The following is a 21229-nucleotide window of genomic DNA, read 5'->3' as shown; positions in this document are numbered from 1 at the left end:
CTGTTTTTTTGTTCTTCCAGAAAAAGAAGGCTTGTTATTGCATTTTGCATTCCTGTTCAAATTTAAAAATTCCAGGTATATGTTCAGTCTTGACTCATTCCTTACTGCAGTACTTCAGTAGTTTACATTTGGTCTAATCACAATAAACTCACGAAGAACATTATTGCTGGTGATGGAATAGCTCCATCTACTGGAATAAAACTTACTTTCTTGTCAACCATCTTTATGTTTCCAACTTGGATCCATATTTAAAAATTACTTCAAGTCCTAACTTAAATATTCCACTGATGGAAAGTGAATCCTGGGTAGAAAAAGTGAAGAGTTCAGGATAATAGCATGTTTTCTGATAAAATTCAGAAAGTATTTATCATTTTCTAGTCACACTGAAAATGTATATCCATTGTTCAGTATACCACAGTAACAACTGATCTTATTTAAGGAGTAACAATTATCTGATTTTGAGAACAACAATTTAGGTTCTATTTAAGACTAAAGACTCAACACACACACACACATTTAACTCTAGTTCTGAATCAGGGTACTGAAGTTTCACATTTAAAATACATAGTTTTACAGAACTATGAGTGTGTTTAAACACTATACTAAATAGGGAGAGATGTTCCCCAGGGTTCGGTGCTGGGGCCTGCCCTGTTCAGTATCTTTATTGATGACCTGGATGAGGGCACTGAGTGCACCCTCAGTCAGTTTGCAGATGACACCAAGTTGTCTGGAAACGTCGATCTGCCTGGGGGCAGTGAGGCCCTACAGAGCGATCTGGACAGGCTGGATCACTGGGCTGAGGCCAATGGGATGAGGTTCAACAAGACCAAGTGCTGGGTCCTGCACTTTGGCCTCAACAATCCCAGGCAACACTACAGGCTTGGGGCAAAGTGGCTCAAAGACTGCGTAGAGGAAATGGATCTGAGGGTATTGGTCAGTGCTCAGCATAAACCAGTAGTGTGCCCAGGTGGCCAAGAAGACCAATGGCATCCTGGCTTGTACCAGCAATAGCACAACAGCAGGAGCAGGGAGGTAATCATCCCTCTGTACTCAGCTCTGGTGGGGCCACACCTTGAGTATTGTGCTCAGTTTTGGGCTCTTCACTACAAGAAAGATATTGAGGCCCTGGAGCATGTCTTCTAAGAGAAGGGCAACAAAACTGGTGAGGCATCTGAAGCACAGGTCTTATGGGGAGCAGCTGAGGGAACTGGGATTATTTAGTCTGGAGTAGAGGAGGCTCAGGGGAGATCTCACTGCTCCCTACAACAGCCTGAAAGGAGGTTGTCATGAGGTGAGGGTTGGCCTCTTTTACCATGTAACTAGTGAGAGGACAAGAGGGAATGGTGTCAAGCTATGCCAGGGGAGATTCAGGTTGGAAGCTAGGAAACAGTTCTTCTCTGAGAGACTGCTTGAATAGGCTGCCCAAGGGAGGTGGTGGAGTCACCAACCCTGAAGCTGTTCAAGAAAGATTCAGATGTACTAAGGGACATGGTTTAGTGGGGGATATTGGTAAGAAATAGACGGTTAGACTGGATGATCACTTTCAACCTTGGTGATTCTGTGATTCTACGATTGAAAAAGAAGCATTTCATGTTAAGCACAATGCATCTTAAGCAGTTAAATGGTTCCCGTACTCAAAATTCAACTTACGTTCAAGTCAGGTGTTCAACTGGAGTGGTCACAACAAAGTGGTGTTAACTTCTGTGTTACATGGGCACATTCTACGTCTGTTGATTAAAAAACAAACAAACAAACAAACCCACCAAAAACCACCCTCACACTTAAGTTCTTATGCACTCACAAAGGGAAAAGAGTACTAAAGTTAGAAGTGATCTACAGAGTGTTTCTCTGTGCTACTTCTTGATTTCACAGGAAGGATAGAGCCACCAGCAAGAAATGAAAAATAAAACATAGACATCTCCATCTACTTTTGAAATAGTGGTATATCTGAAGTCAATACATATTCACAGACATACAAGAAGAGCAGAAATTTAAATGAACTTGCTTTACAAAACAAATCAACTGAAGCTTTATTTCTGTTTTGAAAGATGTGTCTCCAAGTGCATTCTTCTCAAGCTAAGGAAAATGAAAAAGTCATGCAGTCCCTTGCAAAAAATGAGCTCTAAGGTGGTATGTGTACATATACATACACACACATGCATGCGTATATATATATATACAGATACATACACAGACAGAAAATTTCCCTCTTTAATAAATGATTCTTCTCAACACACTTGAAGTCATTTAAGAAATCAAAACTAATGACTATAGGATAATATTTTACCACTTTTTTTTTTTTCAGAACAATAGCAAAATCATTGCATGAGCCACTGCATTGCTTGCATCAGTTAACAAAAGCAAGAAACAAAACTTAAGCAGTTCTGGAAACCAGACCCCTTATGCAGAATAAGCACAATGAAAGGATACAGAACATATGAAAGGCGTTTTCTTCAAAAATTTATCAGCGTTCTGCAACATCATGTGTCATATGGCTTTTGTATGGAGGCATTAGTTAAAAGAATTTCCCCACCCATTGTCAAGTACTGACTGTATTTAAGTACAGCAATGCAAGAACAAACAAGTTCAAATGTAGTATACCATATTACTTTATGTAATACAGCATCAAAATTCATTTCGCTAAGGCTACAAAGGACAGATTTACAGTGACATGAGGTACCAGCATTTGTGGTTGGAAAAGTAAAGACAGAAAAGAATTAAATAGCATTATCATCAGACATTTTTTCCCTACTTTTTCTTCTGGATTTTTTTTTTCTTTTGTCTCCCTTTTTTAAACAAAATACATGTCATGATGATCACATGCTTTAAGCTTATGTTCATTTATTTATACATGTATATATATATTATTTGCAGGGGCAATTGAGAGAGAGTCACAAATAAGGAAAGGACACTAAGGTTTTAATAAGGGCAACAAAAAAAATGTTTTCACCAGAATAGATTCACATTACAGTACACCAATATTGACAGCATTCTCTTTTGTCTATTTTTGGTACATAAGATGGAATTTCTCTACATAACCTTATAAGGCTTCAGTAACTAAAAAGTAAAAAACCTATTAGTTTACAATTTATTTAAAAATTCTCCAAGACACAGCAAGTTCTAAACTTTAGTAGTGCTACCCATACACAACCATTCGGTTTAAGAGCCCATTAAAAGAGAGTGTCCTTTCAAGGGAGCTTGCGACAGTAGAGTTGTGCAATATGGATGTCTCTTACTACAAGAAAAAAAAATTACACATGGCACATTCTCATTCATATTTTGCAATGTAAAAAGTTACAAACATACCTAGTCAAATAAATAACAATAAAAAAAAAAGAATCTGAAATGTGTTATGTAGCCTAGCATCACTACGCAGAATAATGGAAACTTTCACTCACAGACTATTTACATGTTAATACCCAGGTGAGGGTACACAATGCTACAAAACTCATAAAACAAAGGGTAAACTTGAAATGTTCTCCATAATAAAAATCTAGCAGCATGACTAAATGCTAATGCTGTTTGTTTTCTTGACTGTTTTTGGAAGTCTGTTTTAATCTATGTCTTCATCCAGTTCATAATTGTCTTTTTCATGAATATCTTTTACTAAAAGAACCCGTACGAGCATATTTTCCAAAGTGTTGCGGTCCAGTGAGGTGGAAGTGTACCAGACAGAACTATCTGAGGATACAGAGCATTCTGGTTGCAAATAGAACATGTCCGTCCTCTGATTCAGATTCTGTGGGCTACAAGGAAGAAAAATAAGGGAGATTATAGTAACAGTTTTACAGGATAAATTAATATGCTAATATTTCTGATATTATGTGTTATCAAAAGATTACTTATTCTTTGGCAAGCTACAAAATGAACATTACTGTGGAGAAATGCTATCTTGTACACAGAGCCAGCTAGTCCTGCACCCTCAGGACAGCCCGAAGCAGATGCCTAGGACTGAGCAAGAGTACATGAGACTGCAGGCTCCTCCAGTTTTGCACAACTCTGCAACTCTAGGACTTGCTAAAACAGAAAATACTTTCTGTTTCTGAATACAGAGGTTGGGCTTCCCTTGAAAATCAAGGATGGTAGTTCTGCGGTGCATGGAAGTGCAGCAAGAAGCTAAGATCCCTCTTCCTATTTGCACAAAGAGTTGGCCACTATGTCTTAAAATTCCTTAATTCTCGACTGTTATATCTTGCAGCTCATACACTTGCTCTATCCAACTCAGGCATATCTTCTAACCCACTAACAAATTATTTTATTTTTATTTTTTTCATACACAAGTACTCACTCATGCTCTCTATTTCATATATACTGCAGACTTCAGAAGTCAACTGTACGACACGCTAGTTAGGTAAATCTATCAAGGTCATCTTCCCAGACCAGCTGACAGGTGTTGCTTTTCACCCACTAGGGTAAATTTTCATTTCTTCTGCTCTTAAGTAAGTCAGATTAGAAGCCAGAATGTGATGTTTTATTACATTCTAATAATTCAACTATATTCAACTCCTTCCTACATTTTTATAGAAATGAGCAATGGTGTATTGCTCACAGCTGTGAATGAAAGGACTCACATTTCAGCTGCAACTGTCCACTGGTTGGCACATAGATTTCAAACAGCTGGCATTATCTCAAACTTTACAACAGTTCACATATAATACATTTTTAAGTATTAAATTATTTAACAAAATTATTTTGAATATGCAATGTACACATTGTACAAGTGGAACCAGGAGAAACAGTCTGCTGCGCTAGTCAGCAGTAGTGACCAGTATCTGTAGGATAGCTGGACTTGAAACCACACCATAAATTATGATCCTAATGGGCTTAAGTGCGTTCCTTTTCCCAGACTTGAGGTGTTTCCAAAGAAAGGTGATTTGATCACCTGATGGCTGTGTAATATCCATTCAGAAACATCTTCAACAATGTAATAATATATCCTCTTCAAATTATGACAGTGCAAGGACAGAAAGCATTCCAAAACTCTCCATTTGCCCTGAGCAATCAGAATTGAGCTTATTATGAAAAATATTATTATGCATCTTTACATTACGTGTGTCCAACTTTCAGTCTGTGGTCGCATGCAACCTTGTACAGCTCACACTGCGACTCCATAAGATAAACATCTAACATAACTATGTGATATTTAGCAATATTTCTCATGAGTTGACAGTATGTAGCTTGAGCTTGAACTACGCAGGCAACAAGATAATACTGTGGAGAGGTGCAGAGCAGTACTGAAAAATTTTGCAATTTTTCATGACTTTAAAGTAAAAAATCTACTTATCCGCACTGTGTTTCAAACCCTAACAGCATTCAAAATGAAAATCAATTTATGGTAAGCTCAAGTAAAGGCAAATAATGGTATGCATTTTGATACACTGGCTAAACACAGCCCTGTGAATAGCCAAAAATATGCAGCTCTGCATTCCATTTTGATAGAGGAACTTGAGAACGGGTTTCAAGATTTCTGAAAAACATTATCAAAATTCATCAGTTTCACTAAAACAAGGTCAAATCTCCCACTACTTTTACGTTTTTGTTGCCCTTTATTATATGTTTTAAGAAGTTTTGTTACTTATGTACTTTAGCTATATATTTTATGTCCAGCCCAAGACAATTTCTCTTCAATCAAAGTGGCTGAGGCAAACCAAAAGGCTGGACAACCACGGTCTACACCATTCTTCACTTTTAATAATAAGATACTACTTCCCAAGACAGGCTGGATCTCATACTTCATTTGATTTACTTTGTTGCATGCACAAGGTATTTTTTCTTCTCCTGTATCACTTGTCTATATTTTACTTACACTTAAATACATTGTCTGCATTAAAATCAGTTGATGCAGTGGTCGTTCCAATTAAAAAAAATATTTCCCATGAAATCCTGTTCTCAAACACTTCCAAGACATTTAGCTGCTAATTCTTTTTTTCTGTAAGATTTTCCTAACATTTTCTTTTTAATGTATTAATTGAACAGATAGGAAGGAAACAAGCTATTTCTAAATGCAGAGCTACTGATGATTATGTTTTTCTACTGCAAAATATTTTTAGATATGTTGTCAAATATAACTCCAAAGTATCTACCTTTGAAATTTGTGATGACTTAACATGAAGCAAATCTATTTCCAAAATCAGAAAATCGTTAAGGTTGGAAAAGACTTCTGAGAACATCCAAGTCCAACCATCCACCTACCACTAATATTGCCCATTAGACCATGACCCTAAGTACTGTATCTACCCTTTCCTTAAACACCTTGAGGGACAGGGATGCCACTACCTGCCTGGGCAGCCTGTGCCAATGCCTCACCACTTCCTGAGAAAAGAAAGTGTTTCTAATATCCAACCTGAACCTCCCCTGGTGCAACATAACCTCTCGTCCTATCAGTGTTACCCAGGAGAAGAGGCCAATCCCCACCTCACCACAACCTCAGGAAGTTGTGAGCAAGCAATAAGGTCTCCCCTGAGCTTTCTCTCTTCCTGACTGAACAGCCCCCATTCCCTCAGCCACTCCCCATACGGCTTGTGCTCCATGTTCTAGGGCCAAATTTTCTCAACAAACCTCTTACTGAAGAGGCACAGACATCACAAACAACATTCCAGCAGCAAAATCTACCAGATTCCTTGTTGGTAATTCTTAATTGGTAATTCTCTGCAGGATGCTTGGGAATTTTGTGTAAGAAATTATTCCCAGATGAAACTTTTGACAGTACTCTGCCTGCTTTCATACTTTGTGCAGGTGTTGTCCAGTTACAGGACTGGAGATTTCAGTGCTTTCATTTATATATATATATATTTAGAAGAATTCAATACACTCCTTTTGCTTGAGCATATTTAATGTGTCATCAAAACATTTCCCTTTTGTACCACGTTTTCTCAAGAACTCTTACTTTTTACCCCATATCATACATACCTTTTAGACAGATAGCATTCAAACAGTTTCACAGGGCATCTAGCTGGATCAGATGTGTTTTCAATTTGTTCAAATATTGGTTCATCGTCCTCATGTTTCCTTTTCCCAGTAGTAATTTTATCTTTAAGAAGAAAACCAACAACATCTAAGCCACAACATAGTTATTTCACATTTTTCAGTAAATACCCCAGAGTGGACTGATAAAAATTCAACCTATGCAACACCGTCATCACATCTGCATTTATCTATGCACTGGAAATGCAACCCATTGCCACATCAGAGTCTCAGTGCATACCACAGAGGCTAGAGGGCTGAAAGGCATCATTAAATGCAGAGACACTGTATTCCCAACACACTCCCATTAAAGACCCAAGAGCCAAGAACTGAACTTTATGCAACGGCAGACCTCTGGCTCCTGGCAAACTGCCCAGATGTCCCTTAGATGAGTGAAACGTGGATGTTCCTGCAATACTTATTTTGGAACTGTCATAGTACCTTCACTATCAGCTCTGCACAGGGAAGACACTTGATATCGAAGACAAGCTTTGCTTTCCATTGTTAGAGGATTTTTTTTCCAGTGTCTGAAAACAGTGCCAAAAGAAAGTCTTAAGTGCTGCTCCACTGTTTTCAGACCAAAATACTTGGTGTTAAAGTAGAACAGAGTATTCAGAAGAGCAACCGGTGAATGCGATCCTAGCTGTTTAATCCTCCACAGATAATCCTCTTCCACTCGAGAGAATATTGATCCTTCAGGAAAAAAAAAAAAAAACATTAGAGAAAGTATAATGAATTATCCCATAAGCTGTCCAGATGTAATAATAATAATTATAGTAGTTTCTGTTTGCTGTAAAATTTAGTAAAGTGCTAATGACAGAAGCCTTTCACAAACGTATTTAATTAAGTGCCTATAACCCTTCAAAACCACCCTGTAAAGACACTGGAACTCACAGTTTCAGGAAAAGACAGACAATGGGATATATGCAATCTCACACAGGAAGTATCTCTTACATGCAATTCCCTCACTTTATTACATAAAAGCAAATGTTCAAGGGCCTAACCTCTTAGTTCCTTCACACAAAAAAAGCGTATTTCTGACTTTTATTTATTCTGCTCAGGCAAGGCCTCTGCACAGGTACACCTTCTTTCTTATTGCTCATGGATATTTACTTGGGAAGATCTTTCAGGCTATGTGGTTGGTCATAAACAGAGCCCTCCTAAGCTATACAGATAAATGACCATACCAAGTAAAGAGAAGAAGGGCTGGTAAGGAGGAGCTCTCACACACAAGAAGTTTGTGACAGAGATGGAAGAATGGATTCTGTAGTTTAGTACCAAAATGGATCTTCTGGGAAAAATTTCCTAGTATACTACACCTGTTTTCTCTATGAACTGACAACACTCCTGAGCAAAACATTCCAAACAGTTTCCTCAGTACAGGTAAGACTTAATATATAGCAAGCTGGTCCAGCATTTGCCTGGCTCTTTCCCAGCTGGAGACTCATTTGAGCAAAAATTAGCTCGGGTACAAACAAGTCAAAAACAAGCCATTTTTACTGATTTTTCTCTCCTCCTGAAGATCAGTAGTCAATTTCAAATAAACAGGTGGTGGCAAAAGCAACTCTTACAATGCGGATTACCAAGAAACAAGACAATATTTACTAAGTACAGTCTTAGTTGAACTTTTATATGAAATTTTTATGATGTTTAATCAATTACTACCTCAACATATAAAATGTTCCTGTATAGCTACATGCTTAAAAATAAAGCTATTAAGAGATGAAAAACATACATGACCAAAAAGAAAATTACCATCTGGAAGTATGCTTGGTTGCCAGCTTCTAAGGATTTTATTTAATTCTTGTTCAAACGTCTGGTAGATTGGATCAATAAATATGTTGTCTTTTCGATTACTTCCATATAAATACTATAGAGAAGAAAGTAACAGACAATATTTAAAAATCAGATTAGGACAAATTTTGTGCTACAGCATTGTTTTTCAGCACAATGCTACTAAAAATAGTATTTGAAAATAAAATGAAATCCCGCTAAGTACTGGAAAAGTTTTAAACTCCAATACAATGTATGCTGTAAACTTCTAACTAGATGTGAATCATAGATTAATTACAGCTCAAACAATTCTCTCTAAAATGTTATTGTATCCAACACTATATCAGTGAATGAGGAGTAATTTAAATATATATGTAAATCCTAACATCTTTTCCTAAAGATGGGTCATCAAAAAAAAGGAAAGACATATAGAAAGAAGCTGCCATTTATATGTGAAGTCTGGTCAACAACAAAAGCATCTCCAACAAGTTTGAGCAAAAAACATAATCCCATATATCTGTGGTAATGCTATGCAGCAGTGGAAGAGAAACAACAGGTTGATGTGAGGCACCTGCCTACTGTGCAGTCTATTTACCCTCACCCTCTTGACGTTACAAATTTTTTGAATCAGGAATTAATAGCTGAGGGCTGTGCTAGTGTTTGATGTTATCCTCTCTGGAGGCACTTCTAAGAAATAGAGGATTGGCTGCTTAACATTTCCACTTCATTGTTATCTCTGAGTGAACAAGCCTGTTAGTGAGCACAATAAAAGTGGCAGACACAAAAAAAATGCACTCAGTTCTGGAAATGGCATCTATTTCTGTCCACGTACTTGAAATAACATCACACAGTGCTCATTTTTACTGAACGGTTCAGCACATCTTGATTTTCCTATCTCTGCACCTCGGTTTTTGAAAAGAAGAAAATTAATTAATACATTTCCAAGAAGTTTCCACCACATTTTCATTTGGATGGGGAGCAGGCAGAGCTGCACCCAGCACACTCAAATACCCAATAAGCCCTACTGGCCTGAACTTTCCCAAATCACCCTGGCTATTACACTCGTTATTAAATTATGCACTCTTTTTTTCATTAGCATTTTGCTGAGCATATGCAGGCATAGATTAAGGGACAAATGAAGAGGAGAGCAGCTGAAGAGGCTTCAACTCCCGCTCTCCCAGTGCACCCAGACCAATTTCCTCCCACTGCTGCAGACACTACAGACCCTTCCCCTCAATGCCATGTGCAAAAAATCAGCCTGTGCTGATACAAAGAAGGAAGGCCATGATGCAGCAGGGCTGCCAGGCAAGGTAATGCCTTACTCTAGAGGAACCCTTTCCACTCAATGCCCACTTCATAATGTGACAATCTTTATTTTAGGCATAATATTTTTCAAGAAGAGTAAGTACTTCAGGTTTATCAAAACCATCACTGAACCAATTCTGGCTGCAAGCAGAACTATTTCAGTTTCAAATGAACCTGAACTGAGAATAGCTACTGGTTTCATTTGGGGACTATCGTGCTGTAAAAGGTTTTCCAAGTGCTTTGTTCAAGAAAAAATTGATTACTGTACAAAGTCAGAAAGACAGCTTAGGGCTTGAGGGTATCCTGAGCACTTCTGCTGGGCTCTAATCATGGTATACACAGGAGGAAACATCCTAGCTTGAGCCACGGCTTCACTACTGAGGATACAGTCTGATGGAGGAGAGCTCTTTTTCAAATCCACATCTACCACGTTCTATTCCTTTGATGTATTACTCTAAGTAAAATATCGCTGATCTTGTTATCACTTGATCATCTCTGAGCCCCTTTCTGAGTTAAACAGAGCCAACACCCTTCATACAGCAACAGATAATTTATCCCATCTTTCAGGAGTACCTACGTCAGAGCAGTCAGATGGAAAGAAAGGGTATGAAAATACTGGAAGGCAGTGGAGTTTTGTTGCATGTTGCAAAGATTACATTGCATTTAGTGTACCATTAGCTTGTTTCAGTATCTTTCCACAGATACAGTCTGCCTTTAGCACACAGGTGTGGGCTGCAACCCTTGACAGATCACATGCTTACATGCTTCTGCTCCTCTTGCCTCTGTGAAACGCAAACTCAGCAGAACAGGGAAAATCTTCCAACCAGCCTGAATGCCAGGGGCACACGTGGCAATGAAATGAGGCCAATAACAGCACCTGAACTAAATACTGGATGCTAAATATAAGCAATGTTTAAAATAACAGGAATACAAGTTCTTCCTTTAATGTTTCGCTGTTGTGTGTGTGTTAAGAGTCCTGTTATTTGTGTCGTACCAAACACACACTGATTCTGATGAAGCAAAAAATCAAATTTTATGTATTGCTAGTTACCATGATAGACAAAACACACAGTGTCAAAGGCATGAAGAAAAAGGTGAAAAGAGAAAAGCTATTAGTTACGTTCTGTTTTCTAAACACAGAGCTCTCTCTGTTTATCAGCTCAATAAGACTATTTTCAATTCAACAGAAAGATACAGAGACAGTAGATCATGCGAGTGCAGTGGCAGAAAGCTAGCTGAATTGAAACACGCTTTTCAACAATATTGACTAAAATGCCAATGAATGCTCACTTCCTAATTTTCAACCAGGTGGAAGAAATATCACATAATTCCTTAATTTTGTATATTCTTAATACATAAAAGATTTTGGAGGCACTGTTTTTTGTTTTTTTTTAAGATTTCCATTAACAGCAGAGACATAGTTTGTGAATGTCTGGCTTTCACATCACATGCAGTTTTTATCCTTTAAATTAAACAAAATTTTCTGTTTCTGAGCTCTGAATATGGTTTATTCTATCTATGACTTGTCTTATGTATCATAAATTAAAACATCCCCTGCTTAGAAGATAAACTACAGAAAACCTTTTTAAAATATCTAATGTTCCTGCTTTCACATGCATCTAAACTGATTCCCGTTTACTTTGAAATACAACAGAATTGCAATTGAAGGGAGCTGGGGAATGGAAGGCAACAAATATTGCAGAGTTTCCTACATTCTGGAAAAGAAAACTGACTGTCCCCAGTTTTCACTAAAATGGGATTTCTCAAAATGACACTTTAAATAGCTCGTTTCCACTATCTGCTAAGTAACAGAGTTAGGAAGAACTTTACATCTCATTCCTTATTTTGTTCTTCTCTTATGTTAAGCCATCTTCAGCAAATCAAAATGAAGCACATCATGGAAAACATCGCTATAGATTACAAATTCCTTGCTTTAACCCAGTGAGAAGCTTAAAATATTAACAGAATACCAGCTTACATTTGAGTTTTCAAAATGGGCCTGCAAACTCATCTACTATACAGACAACTCTCTACAATGTGATTTATATAGCAATCTCTCTGTGTTCCAGACCAGAACAATTACATTAACAATAGCTCCTAGCCTCTTCTCATTCAACAAATTCACATTATCTCCATTCTCCCACTGAAATAGATTAGAGCCAAATCAACAGCTCCACTTCCCATCTCTACAGCCTCTACTAACCTCCTGAATCCCAAGACACAGATAATAGATGCTGTCAGGTGCATAGTTCTCTCCATTAGGCCTTCGAATTTCATTGACAAAATGGGCCAACCCATAGTTTAACTCAGCTGAAGTATGTGATAATAGATCTTCCTTTAATTTCACAGACTTTGCTGTAAAATAAAGAAAAAATGCTACATTATACAACAGTATTATTACATGGTGAGGGTGGGATGGGGTATTTTTGGACTGGAGTAGGGGAAACTCATTTAATGTCCTCTACACTAACCAATGAATGAGTTGAAATGTATGTTAGAAGTAGTTCAAATGTTAGGTCCATATTAAAATAAACAAGACTATCGGAGTAAAGTCTAATTAACCAAATATAGCTTCACCCATTGAAGAACTTAGAGTCATGCACAGCTGAGGATGACACAGAGACAGGAAGTAGCCCAGGATACTGAAGTGAATAGAGTGGCAGGGGGAGACCTTCAGAAGAAATGGCAGTTTCCAAAGATCCAACAGCAAAACACAACAGTGCTAAGACATGTGGGAGCTGAAGAACAGCAAGAGCAGCAGCAGTCCCTCTTTTTCCCCTCAGTGTAAATAACTCTACATACAGAGGAGCTTTGCAGAAAGAGTAGCAACACCCCACAGGAGTGGAGGCCACACTATGTCAGGGCTCCGAAGCCATGTAATGCCAGCCTCTGATGGAGATCTCTTCATCCTATGAAAAGTAGGATGCCTCTCCCTCGCAATTTAGAAGAAGCCCAGAAAAAGAGCAGACTCCAAGAAGAGTTAGAATATAAGGAGAATCGGGATGCAAACAAATAAAATTGAAAGAGTCGTTACAAGTCAGAAGAGCTAAAAAAAGTTTTAGCTTGGCTTGCACTAGAGATGAAAGTCCCAGTGCACTGAGTAAATAAAATTCTTTTAGGAAAAAAAGAGCATGGCAACTCTGTGGTAAAATAATCCTTGTTATTGTGGGAACACTAGGGAAGTATGAAAACTTCTATTAAAAATTCCATCTCAAAATCAGACAAGATCAACATTTCTCACTATCAAGATAAAAACTGGATGCCAGATTTTTGGAAATACTTACTTGATTTCAGCTCCTCTAATTCTGGAAGCTCTTCATCTAAGTGCCGAGACTTTACCCAGTGCTTCCATGCATTCACACCGTATGTGTATTTGAAAGGAAAACTACACTCTGAGTTTTCAGAGCTATCATCGTGAGACTGGTACTCTGACACTGCTTTCCTCTTCACTCCCTGCCATTGAAACAGGGTGGTTAATGCAACATTAAGACACATTCATTCTTAGTAAGTTTTAGTATCAGTTTTGTGTCGGCCACCAGGAACACCGTATTTCCTGTTAATTTTCCTTCTAAATGAAAGAATATGGCTTATTTGTTTGCAATGTCTAACATTTTTGACTGAAATTCTAGGGAAATTACAATCAAATTAAAAGGGACTTTTAAAAACATTCTGTACAGCAGGTGCTATAGCTCCATTACAAGCTACAGTGATGCCAACATTCTTCTACTTCATTATGAAATGAAATTGAGAGCTTTGATCCATGTAGAAGGTAGAAAAGCATAACTGAGAGCACAGGAAGTATATAAAACAGAGTGGGTAAAGCACAAGGCAACAGTTCTACCACTGTGAGTCCTCTATAGCAAAATGGGATCAGAATTTAGAAACTGCACTCCTAACTAAAGCCAACAGTTAACTGCAACAGACACAGGACTTAACTACATTAAATATACCAATTTACAACACAAAGATTGGAAACTAAGCATTAGAAAGAAATTACACATTTTAGATTGGTATGAGAACTGAGAAAAACCTTGCATATTTCTGCCCACTTAAAATTTGTGATGTTTTAATAGCATGATATATCATTACCTTCTTTTTGGAACGAGGCCTTGGCTGCTCCTCATATTCTTCCCCGAAAACAGGAGGCAATAAAAACTCATTTTCTGTATCAAGCTCTTCAGTTGCTGAAAAAACATTACAAAAAACTTATTTTTAAACTCTTTTTGCATAATACTAATTTGAAGAAACAATGAATTGTATCAATGTGCATTAATGTAAAGATTCTACATAAAAGCACACACATGAAATGTTAATGACAACTGGATTTTGGCAAGAGGGAATAAATGTATTTGTATCTTGAAGGTAAGGCAAAACCATCCAAGTGCTTTTTCTACGTAAGTTGCAAGGGACACAATATTGAATATTTTCAAAAACCATGTCACATCATTAAGTCAGCACTTCTTCCTCCAGATCCTTACACAATTATTCACGTCTGGGTTACCTTTAATATGAAAATATTTAAGTTACAGTGAAAACATGAAGCCATTAATAGAAATAATTACAAATTAGCTTCATACAAGTACTTTGTTCATGGAATGGCATAACTTGTATTCATTCTTAGTATTTTACACAGCAACTGTTCCTGGTTAAACATGTCAGAGCATCAACTCTTTCAGATTAACTGTTTTTAGCCCATATTTACAAAGGCAGAGGCCTAGTCTGTTACAGATGTTATAATAATGTAGATGAACAGACACATACAATTTTGACATACTGCCATTTAATATTTGCCATTTAATATTTCAGGTTTAGGATGAAGCACTATTTTGTCAGAGAACCAAGCAGAATGAAGAGATTTAATTCTGCAAGTTCTAAATTTATTTACTTTACTGAAGATGCTCATGACTACATTATCAAACAATGACTTCACTAAAAACAATACTCTTCTGAAGATTATTCTTATTTCACCAACTTGCTACTCAAGACATCATTCAAAGTATTACGAAGTTTAGTCACCATAAGGAGGAAAACTGGTCCAGATAAAATAGCACACAAACGTAAAGATTTAAGAACTTCACTCCAGACTAAATACCAGTCTTTCTTTTGCTATCTAATATCAGAAACACTTCAGCACATCACAGAATGGCTTGGGTTGGAAGGGACCTCAAAGATATCTCAGTCCAACTCCCTTCTGCAGACAGGGTTGCCAAGTGCTACAATCAGACACCGGGTTAGGTTGCCCAGGGCCCCATCCAACCTGACCTTCAACACCTCCAGGGATGGGGCATCCACAACTTTCAGCACCTCACCTCTCAGTGAAAAATTTTCCAACATCTAATCTAAACCTACCCTCTTTTACTTTGAAATCATTCCCCCCTGTCCTTTCACTCTCTATCCATGTAAAAAGCTGATTTCTGCCCTGCTTATAAGCTCCCTTTAAGTGCTGGAAGGCCACAATCTATTATAAACTAATATTGTTTACTATTCCACTGTCATTTCTTCCTTTTTTTCTCCTTCTCATGTATCAAGTCTTGTTTATAAGGGGATTAAAAAATGCATGTAGCCTATCTTGCTAGTAAACTTCCTTAGAGCAATGTTAATCCTTTTTCATAATCCCAAGAGACAACATTTAAATTAGACATGCAGCAAATGGAGCTGCTCAGTCTGAGCAAGTAGTGTGGTTATCTACAGCACAAGGCTTCCAACAGCAGACACAGAAGGGAACAGCCAGGGAAGATATGAGTTATACACTCAAGAGAAGTCACGTCAAGGGAGGTTCTAACCACACCTGAGAGGTTTTTTGTTGTTGTTGTTTGTTTGTTTTTTTAATCTCATATTGATTAGGATACAGTGAAAGGCAACAAGGACTATTTGACTGCACTACATAGAGAGCAGTAGAAATAGCAGTCAAGAAGGGTCTCAAAGTAGGGATTTTCATATTTCAAATATTACTTTCTTCAAATACATCATATAATGTCTATTTCCTAATATTTCACAATGTTTATTAAAATGATAGAAAAAGTACCTCTTGGAAAGTCTATTTCAATATCAAGGTCTGGCTCATATGGAACATCTGGCAAACTTGTCCGTGCTTCTGTTTCTGAATTTAGTAGGTTTGACTCAACTATTACACCTGTAAATAAAATAAAATTAAATTAAAAAGGAAAAATTCTTGTACTTAAACTAATATGGATTTATAAGAAGTGGGCAGATATAAAGCATTATAACCTCAGTTATTCTGAAACTGCTTTTTCTGCTCATTGCCATCCTTGGTTTTGTTGTTCTTAGGATATCAGATCTAATTCTCCAATCTGACTTTCCTAATCAAAAAAGATACTAGCCCATCTCTCCTTCTTCATTAAGATGAATTTCAGTGTACATAATATGTGTACAGCAGATAATCTGAATCACATCAACCAATCACAGAACACAAATTAGCTGGAAAAATGTAACTATCTTTCTACATTATTTTGCCAGCAATAGAATGGACTTTCAAGTCTGTGAAACAGATCGTGCAAAAGGAAACAAGGCAGGCAGGCTGACAGAAAACAAGAGCTTGACCTCTTACAACTTCTGGCAAGGACAGATTTCTTCAAATGCTCTGCATTTCAGTCTTTCACAGAATCACAACATCACAGGATGGTTAAGGCTGGCAGGGACCTCCCGTGCCCAGGACCACATCCAGGGGTCTTTGGAAAACCCCCAAAGAGAAGACCCCACAGCCTCTGTGCAGCCTGTGCCAGTGCTCTGCCATCTGCACAGCAAAGCAGTGCAGGTGTTCAGAGGGTTGCAGTTTGTACCCACTGCCTCCTGTCCTGGCACTGAGCACCTCTAGAAAAGCCTGGACTCATTCTCTTAGTCACCCACTCTTCATGTATTTCTGGACATTAATGGGATCCCCCTGAGCCTCCATCAGGCTGAGTAGTTTCAGATCACTCAGCACCTTATCATGGGAGAGATGTTCCAGCCTCTGCATCATCTTGGTGGCCCTCTGATGGACTCTTTCCAGTATGTCCATGTCAGTCTTGCACTGGCGGCGCAGAACTGGACACAGTACTCCAAAACCTTGCAGTGCTATCAGAAATATCCAGCTTTAGTGAAAGAATGGCAGTGCTGGCAATTTCTACAGCCCTGCTGACCTCCTATGTATTAGGCCCAAGTCCAAAGTTTGTGTAATTTATGAGTGCCCATTGAGACATTTGTTGAAAAAGCTTGAAAACAAACTTCACCTGAATCACAGAAAAAATGTTAGTCTGATTTATTGATGAAAAGGTAAATTCCTCTGAGAAGATACAGAAGAGCTTTGACGACATCAGCAAGCAGAACCGGGAGAGAGGGACAAAGAGAAATGTGCAGTGCAAAAACAGTATTACAGGATATGCAGGATTGTTTGATCTTCAGCTGAAAAACTGTCCCAGTGAGAGTTCTCTTTTTAGGTGAGCTGCTGGAATTAGAAAATTATTTCACCATCACAACCTCAATGATGTGACAGCTGATGTCTTACTGTTTTAAAGGGGATGACAAATGTAGATGAGGATTAATCAAGAGCCAAAGCAGCATTTGGTAATCTGGTTTTGTTGACCACAGTACCACTTTTGAGATAAATGTTCCTCTAAGTTCTAGCAGCCTACGTGCAATGTAAATTGTGCCTAATAAAGTATTACCACAAAGAGACTAGGTCCCTGTTGTGTTAAGAAAGCTGTGTTCAGACCTTTAAGTCTCAGTATGAAGAACATTTCCCCTAAAGTTTTGCCTGGAGAGTTTCTGGAAAGAAGAGTGGTCTGGTTATGGCTTGTTTCAGGTTACACTAAGGAGAAAACAGTTGACGAACAAGCAGACCAGAAAGTTTTCTGTATTTTAACTGTGCTAAAATGGTCTAAAACTACTTAAACAATTAAGATTTCAACTTAATATAAGAGCTTAGTAGTAGCGTTGTTGTACGGAAAGAATCTTCCCAAACATCAAACAGTATTTCTCCCTATTCACACACATCCCAGCACTCCAAAGAACCAAAGATGTGATAACTAACTCACTGGTTGCATCAGAAACTTCTGCTTTCCCCTCATGTTCAGGCACCATCTCTGACAAGGTCAGTAGCTCCGTTTCCAAAGGATTTGAGGGCACTTTCCCCCTCAGTTCTTCTATTGCTGCGAAGATTTTCTCAGTGCTGTCCAGAGTAGTGGGCAAGAAAATAGGAACTGGCACCTGTGTTGACAGGGAAGAGAACAGTTAGAAATGAAAAAACAGCTGCAACAAAGAATTAACTGCAATCAACACAGGAGCACTGACTATGCTCCTCCTCTAAAAGAGGGGTAAAATACATTAAAATGTTATCACTTCAGTGGTAACCCGACAGGGTAACAGATTCAGAACAGAAAGGAGCACAGTAAAGGACAAAAAAGAAATATAACAAAATAAAGTAGGCATAGCAAAAGCAGAAATTATTTTGGAGTTCTCCACCTCTATGTAACTGTAATATCAGACTAACAATTTGGACAAATCAACATCCTGTTCTAGTGACTTGTTTATGAAATATGGAACTTTGGGAATTTAGGGTTTCCTTCTACTGTTTGGATAAGATTTGGTATGTAAATGGTAAAAAATCAACTTAGAGTTATTTTCTCAGCACAAGATTCCTTTTTTGTTTTCCTTTCTTTAACCTTCTCTGCCAGCTCTTTTTTAACACAGCTTCTCCACTATAAACAAGAACAAATCTTCTTTAATGCTTATGCAGAAAACAAAAGCATCATCCAGAATTTTCCTGAATACATTCAGTAGCACAAGATTTTTGCACTCAAAGAAGGCAAACAGGTCCTGAAGAGCAATCAGGAAGTCATGTGTCACAGTCAGATTTCTGATTCTAGTTCAGTAAGCAGTGCAGTGGTATCCTTGCAGTTATTTAGGTGGAGCAGGAGGAGAACAGTCAGCAATGCAAAGCAGCCCCTTGCATGCACATGCATGGACACGAATTTAAACATAAGGCTGAAGTCTCACTTACAGGAACAGGAATTGATGTAGGAACAGGAACAGTTTGGCTATACATGTTCATAGGCACCGGGACATAGACGGGTACAGGAATAGGCACTGGGACATACTCTTTTTTCCAATCATCTTCTATTAAGAGAAAAAAGAAAAAGATGAATGCTGCAGAAACTTAAATAATTTTACACCTTCAGGTTAGGGGAAAAAAATCATATATTTGCAATACATTCCAATAAAATAACAATTTAAAAAAAAAAAAAGCCTGCAACGATGAAATAAGTGGCTTTAGCACAATTCTGGAGTTACCTGTCTGACAAGATTTTGTCTGCATATGAGGTTTACAGTACGTGGCTTTTGTCATTGTCAAAGGCTTGCACAGAACCGCCTTATTCTTCATCTCTCTATTAGGTGTTGGGGAAGGTGGTGGTGCTGACCCCTACAGACAAGCAAATAAGATAATATGTTGCTGCTGCACTACACTGATTTCAACACAAAGTTTTTTTAATTTAATGTATCAGTCAATGCTCTCCATGCACAAGATACTGAAGAAGAAGCTCACAGCACACAATAGCACTGTTCCTTTACTCAACTTCAAGTTATTCTGCACTCCAGCAATGAGTTACCACTTCCAGGAGTGTTACATAGCTGTGCTTCGCTTACTCTAGGCTAACATTTCAATTCCTAGCATTCCAATTCACAACTTCTGCCACTTTTTTTTTAATCCCTCGTCCACACGGAAGTACAACTTAAACTATCTCATAATATGGGAGAAGGGATTTGATTTAGTAGTTTAGTGGGTAGGGATGGTGATGAGGATGGTTGGACTACATCATCTTGTAGGTCCTTTCCAACCTAATGTATCTATGAATCTATGAAATAATTATCTGTGAATAGCAAAACAAACTTTTGGCTCAAGGTCTGATCTTCTTTGGTAGGCCGCAATCCAAAATCACTTACCAAAAAAAACCAACAACCTATTTCTAAATAAAACATTACTGCTACACTCTTTACTATCCAAAGTACGAATGGTGAGCTCCCCCTGCTGCCTCCACAAAAGCATCAACATACTTGGAAATAACTACATAACGCTCAAACAGCACTCTTACAGTAGATAGGAAAAAATATTTTGCTCCAAATACATTTTTTGACCACTGGTACCAAGACTGCCACTTTTATTTGATCATTCACATTAAGACTAGTCTCACATGTCCTCACATGGAAAGAATGTGAAGTCACAAGAATGGTAGGAGAACTTACTTAACAGGCAACGCACCTTCTAAAATGTGAACAAATAACCAAATCACAGTTTTTATCTGACAGTCCATAATTTTTTTAAATATATTAATATCATTGGAATGCATTAAAGTTATAATACTAAATGTTTTTTACATGATGGTTTAACATGATATTAAATATGTCTCCAGTTACCCAAGCAATCTTGTTTTGTTTTTCATTAACATATTTTAAAATGCCACCAAAATACTTTCACTTAAGACTAAGATTTAGCTTACAGAAGCCTGTTTTCAGGTGAGAATTTTTTCCACTGAGAAGTAGCTGCTATTGACATCTTCTGTGTGAGAAAACAAAGCCAGGTTTTAAACAAAGTACGCTAAACTCAATATTCAAAATTATTATAAATAATGAGATTAGGAAGAAATTATTTATTGTGAGGGTGGACACTGGAACAGGTTGCCCAGACAGGCTGTGGATGCCCCCTCCCTGAAGGCATTCAAGGCCAGGCTGTATGGGGCTGTGAGCAATCAGGTCTAGAGGTAGGTGTCTCTACCTATAGCAGGGGGTTGGAAGTAGATAATCTTAAAAGTCCTTTCCAACCCAAATCATTCTACGATTCTAGATGTGTGACAAGCTGTCAAAAACTGATGGACTCCTAACAAAGGCTGCTGCTCCACTCACCTTCACAGACAGCCCTCCTGCAAGGAGCTCATGCTTCCCCACTCTGCCACCAATCTGACCCTGTGTACCTAACTGTTCTGCACTTCAGAACTACAGTTTATGAACCAAAGCTTTGCTTTCAGCCTTTCAAAGCTGCAGTACGACCTCCAGATTCCAACAGGCCAAAGAAGTTCTCTTCCCTTTCTACACTCAGTAAGTTCATCTCAGTCTAAAGAAAGAAGATACACACAGTTGGTGAACTATCAAGCAATGTGTTCATGCAGTACAGACATAAAATTGGTGGCTGCTGATT

At 38.0% G+C, this 21229-nt stretch overlaps 1 protein-coding gene across 2 annotated transcripts in view; it reads right to left on the bottom strand.

The window, feature by feature from the left end:
• Positions 1-1888: 1888 nt before the first annotated feature.
• Positions 1889-21229, bottom strand: part of ZMYM2 (zinc finger MYM-type containing 2) — an 88524-nt gene continuing 69183 nt past the window's right edge. For both annotated transcript variants that reach the window (XM_065730110.1, XM_065730109.1), the window contains exons 13-23: positions 19330-19459; positions 19040-19155; positions 18075-18246; positions 16067-16174; positions 14131-14225; positions 13326-13494; positions 12245-12396; positions 8719-8833; positions 7405-7656; positions 6910-7030; positions 1889-3746 (exon numbers count right to left, since the gene is read on the bottom strand). In XM_065730110.1, the coding sequence (XP_065586182.1) occupies positions 3554-3746; positions 6910-7030; positions 7405-7656; positions 8719-8833; positions 12245-12396; positions 13326-13494; positions 14131-14225; positions 16067-16174; positions 18075-18246; positions 19040-19155; positions 19330-19459 (1623 nt within the window). In that variant the 3' untranslated portion in view covers positions 1889-3553. The remainder of the gene's footprint in view (positions 3747-6909; positions 7031-7404; positions 7657-8718; positions 8834-12244; positions 12397-13325; positions 13495-14130; positions 14226-16066; positions 16175-18074; positions 18247-19039; positions 19156-19329; positions 19460-21229) is intronic.

The sequence above is a fragment of the Cyrtonyx montezumae genome, unplaced genomic scaffold, assembly GCF_038088225.1.
Source record: "Cyrtonyx montezumae isolate F1298 unplaced genomic scaffold, pur_monq_1.0 scaffold_12, whole genome shotgun sequence".
Classification (NCBI taxonomy): domain Eukaryota; kingdom Metazoa; phylum Chordata; class Aves; order Galliformes; family Odontophoridae; genus Cyrtonyx; species Cyrtonyx montezumae.
Note: the sequence above shows the minus strand (reverse complement) of the source record. Positions and strands in the feature narration are given on the sequence as shown.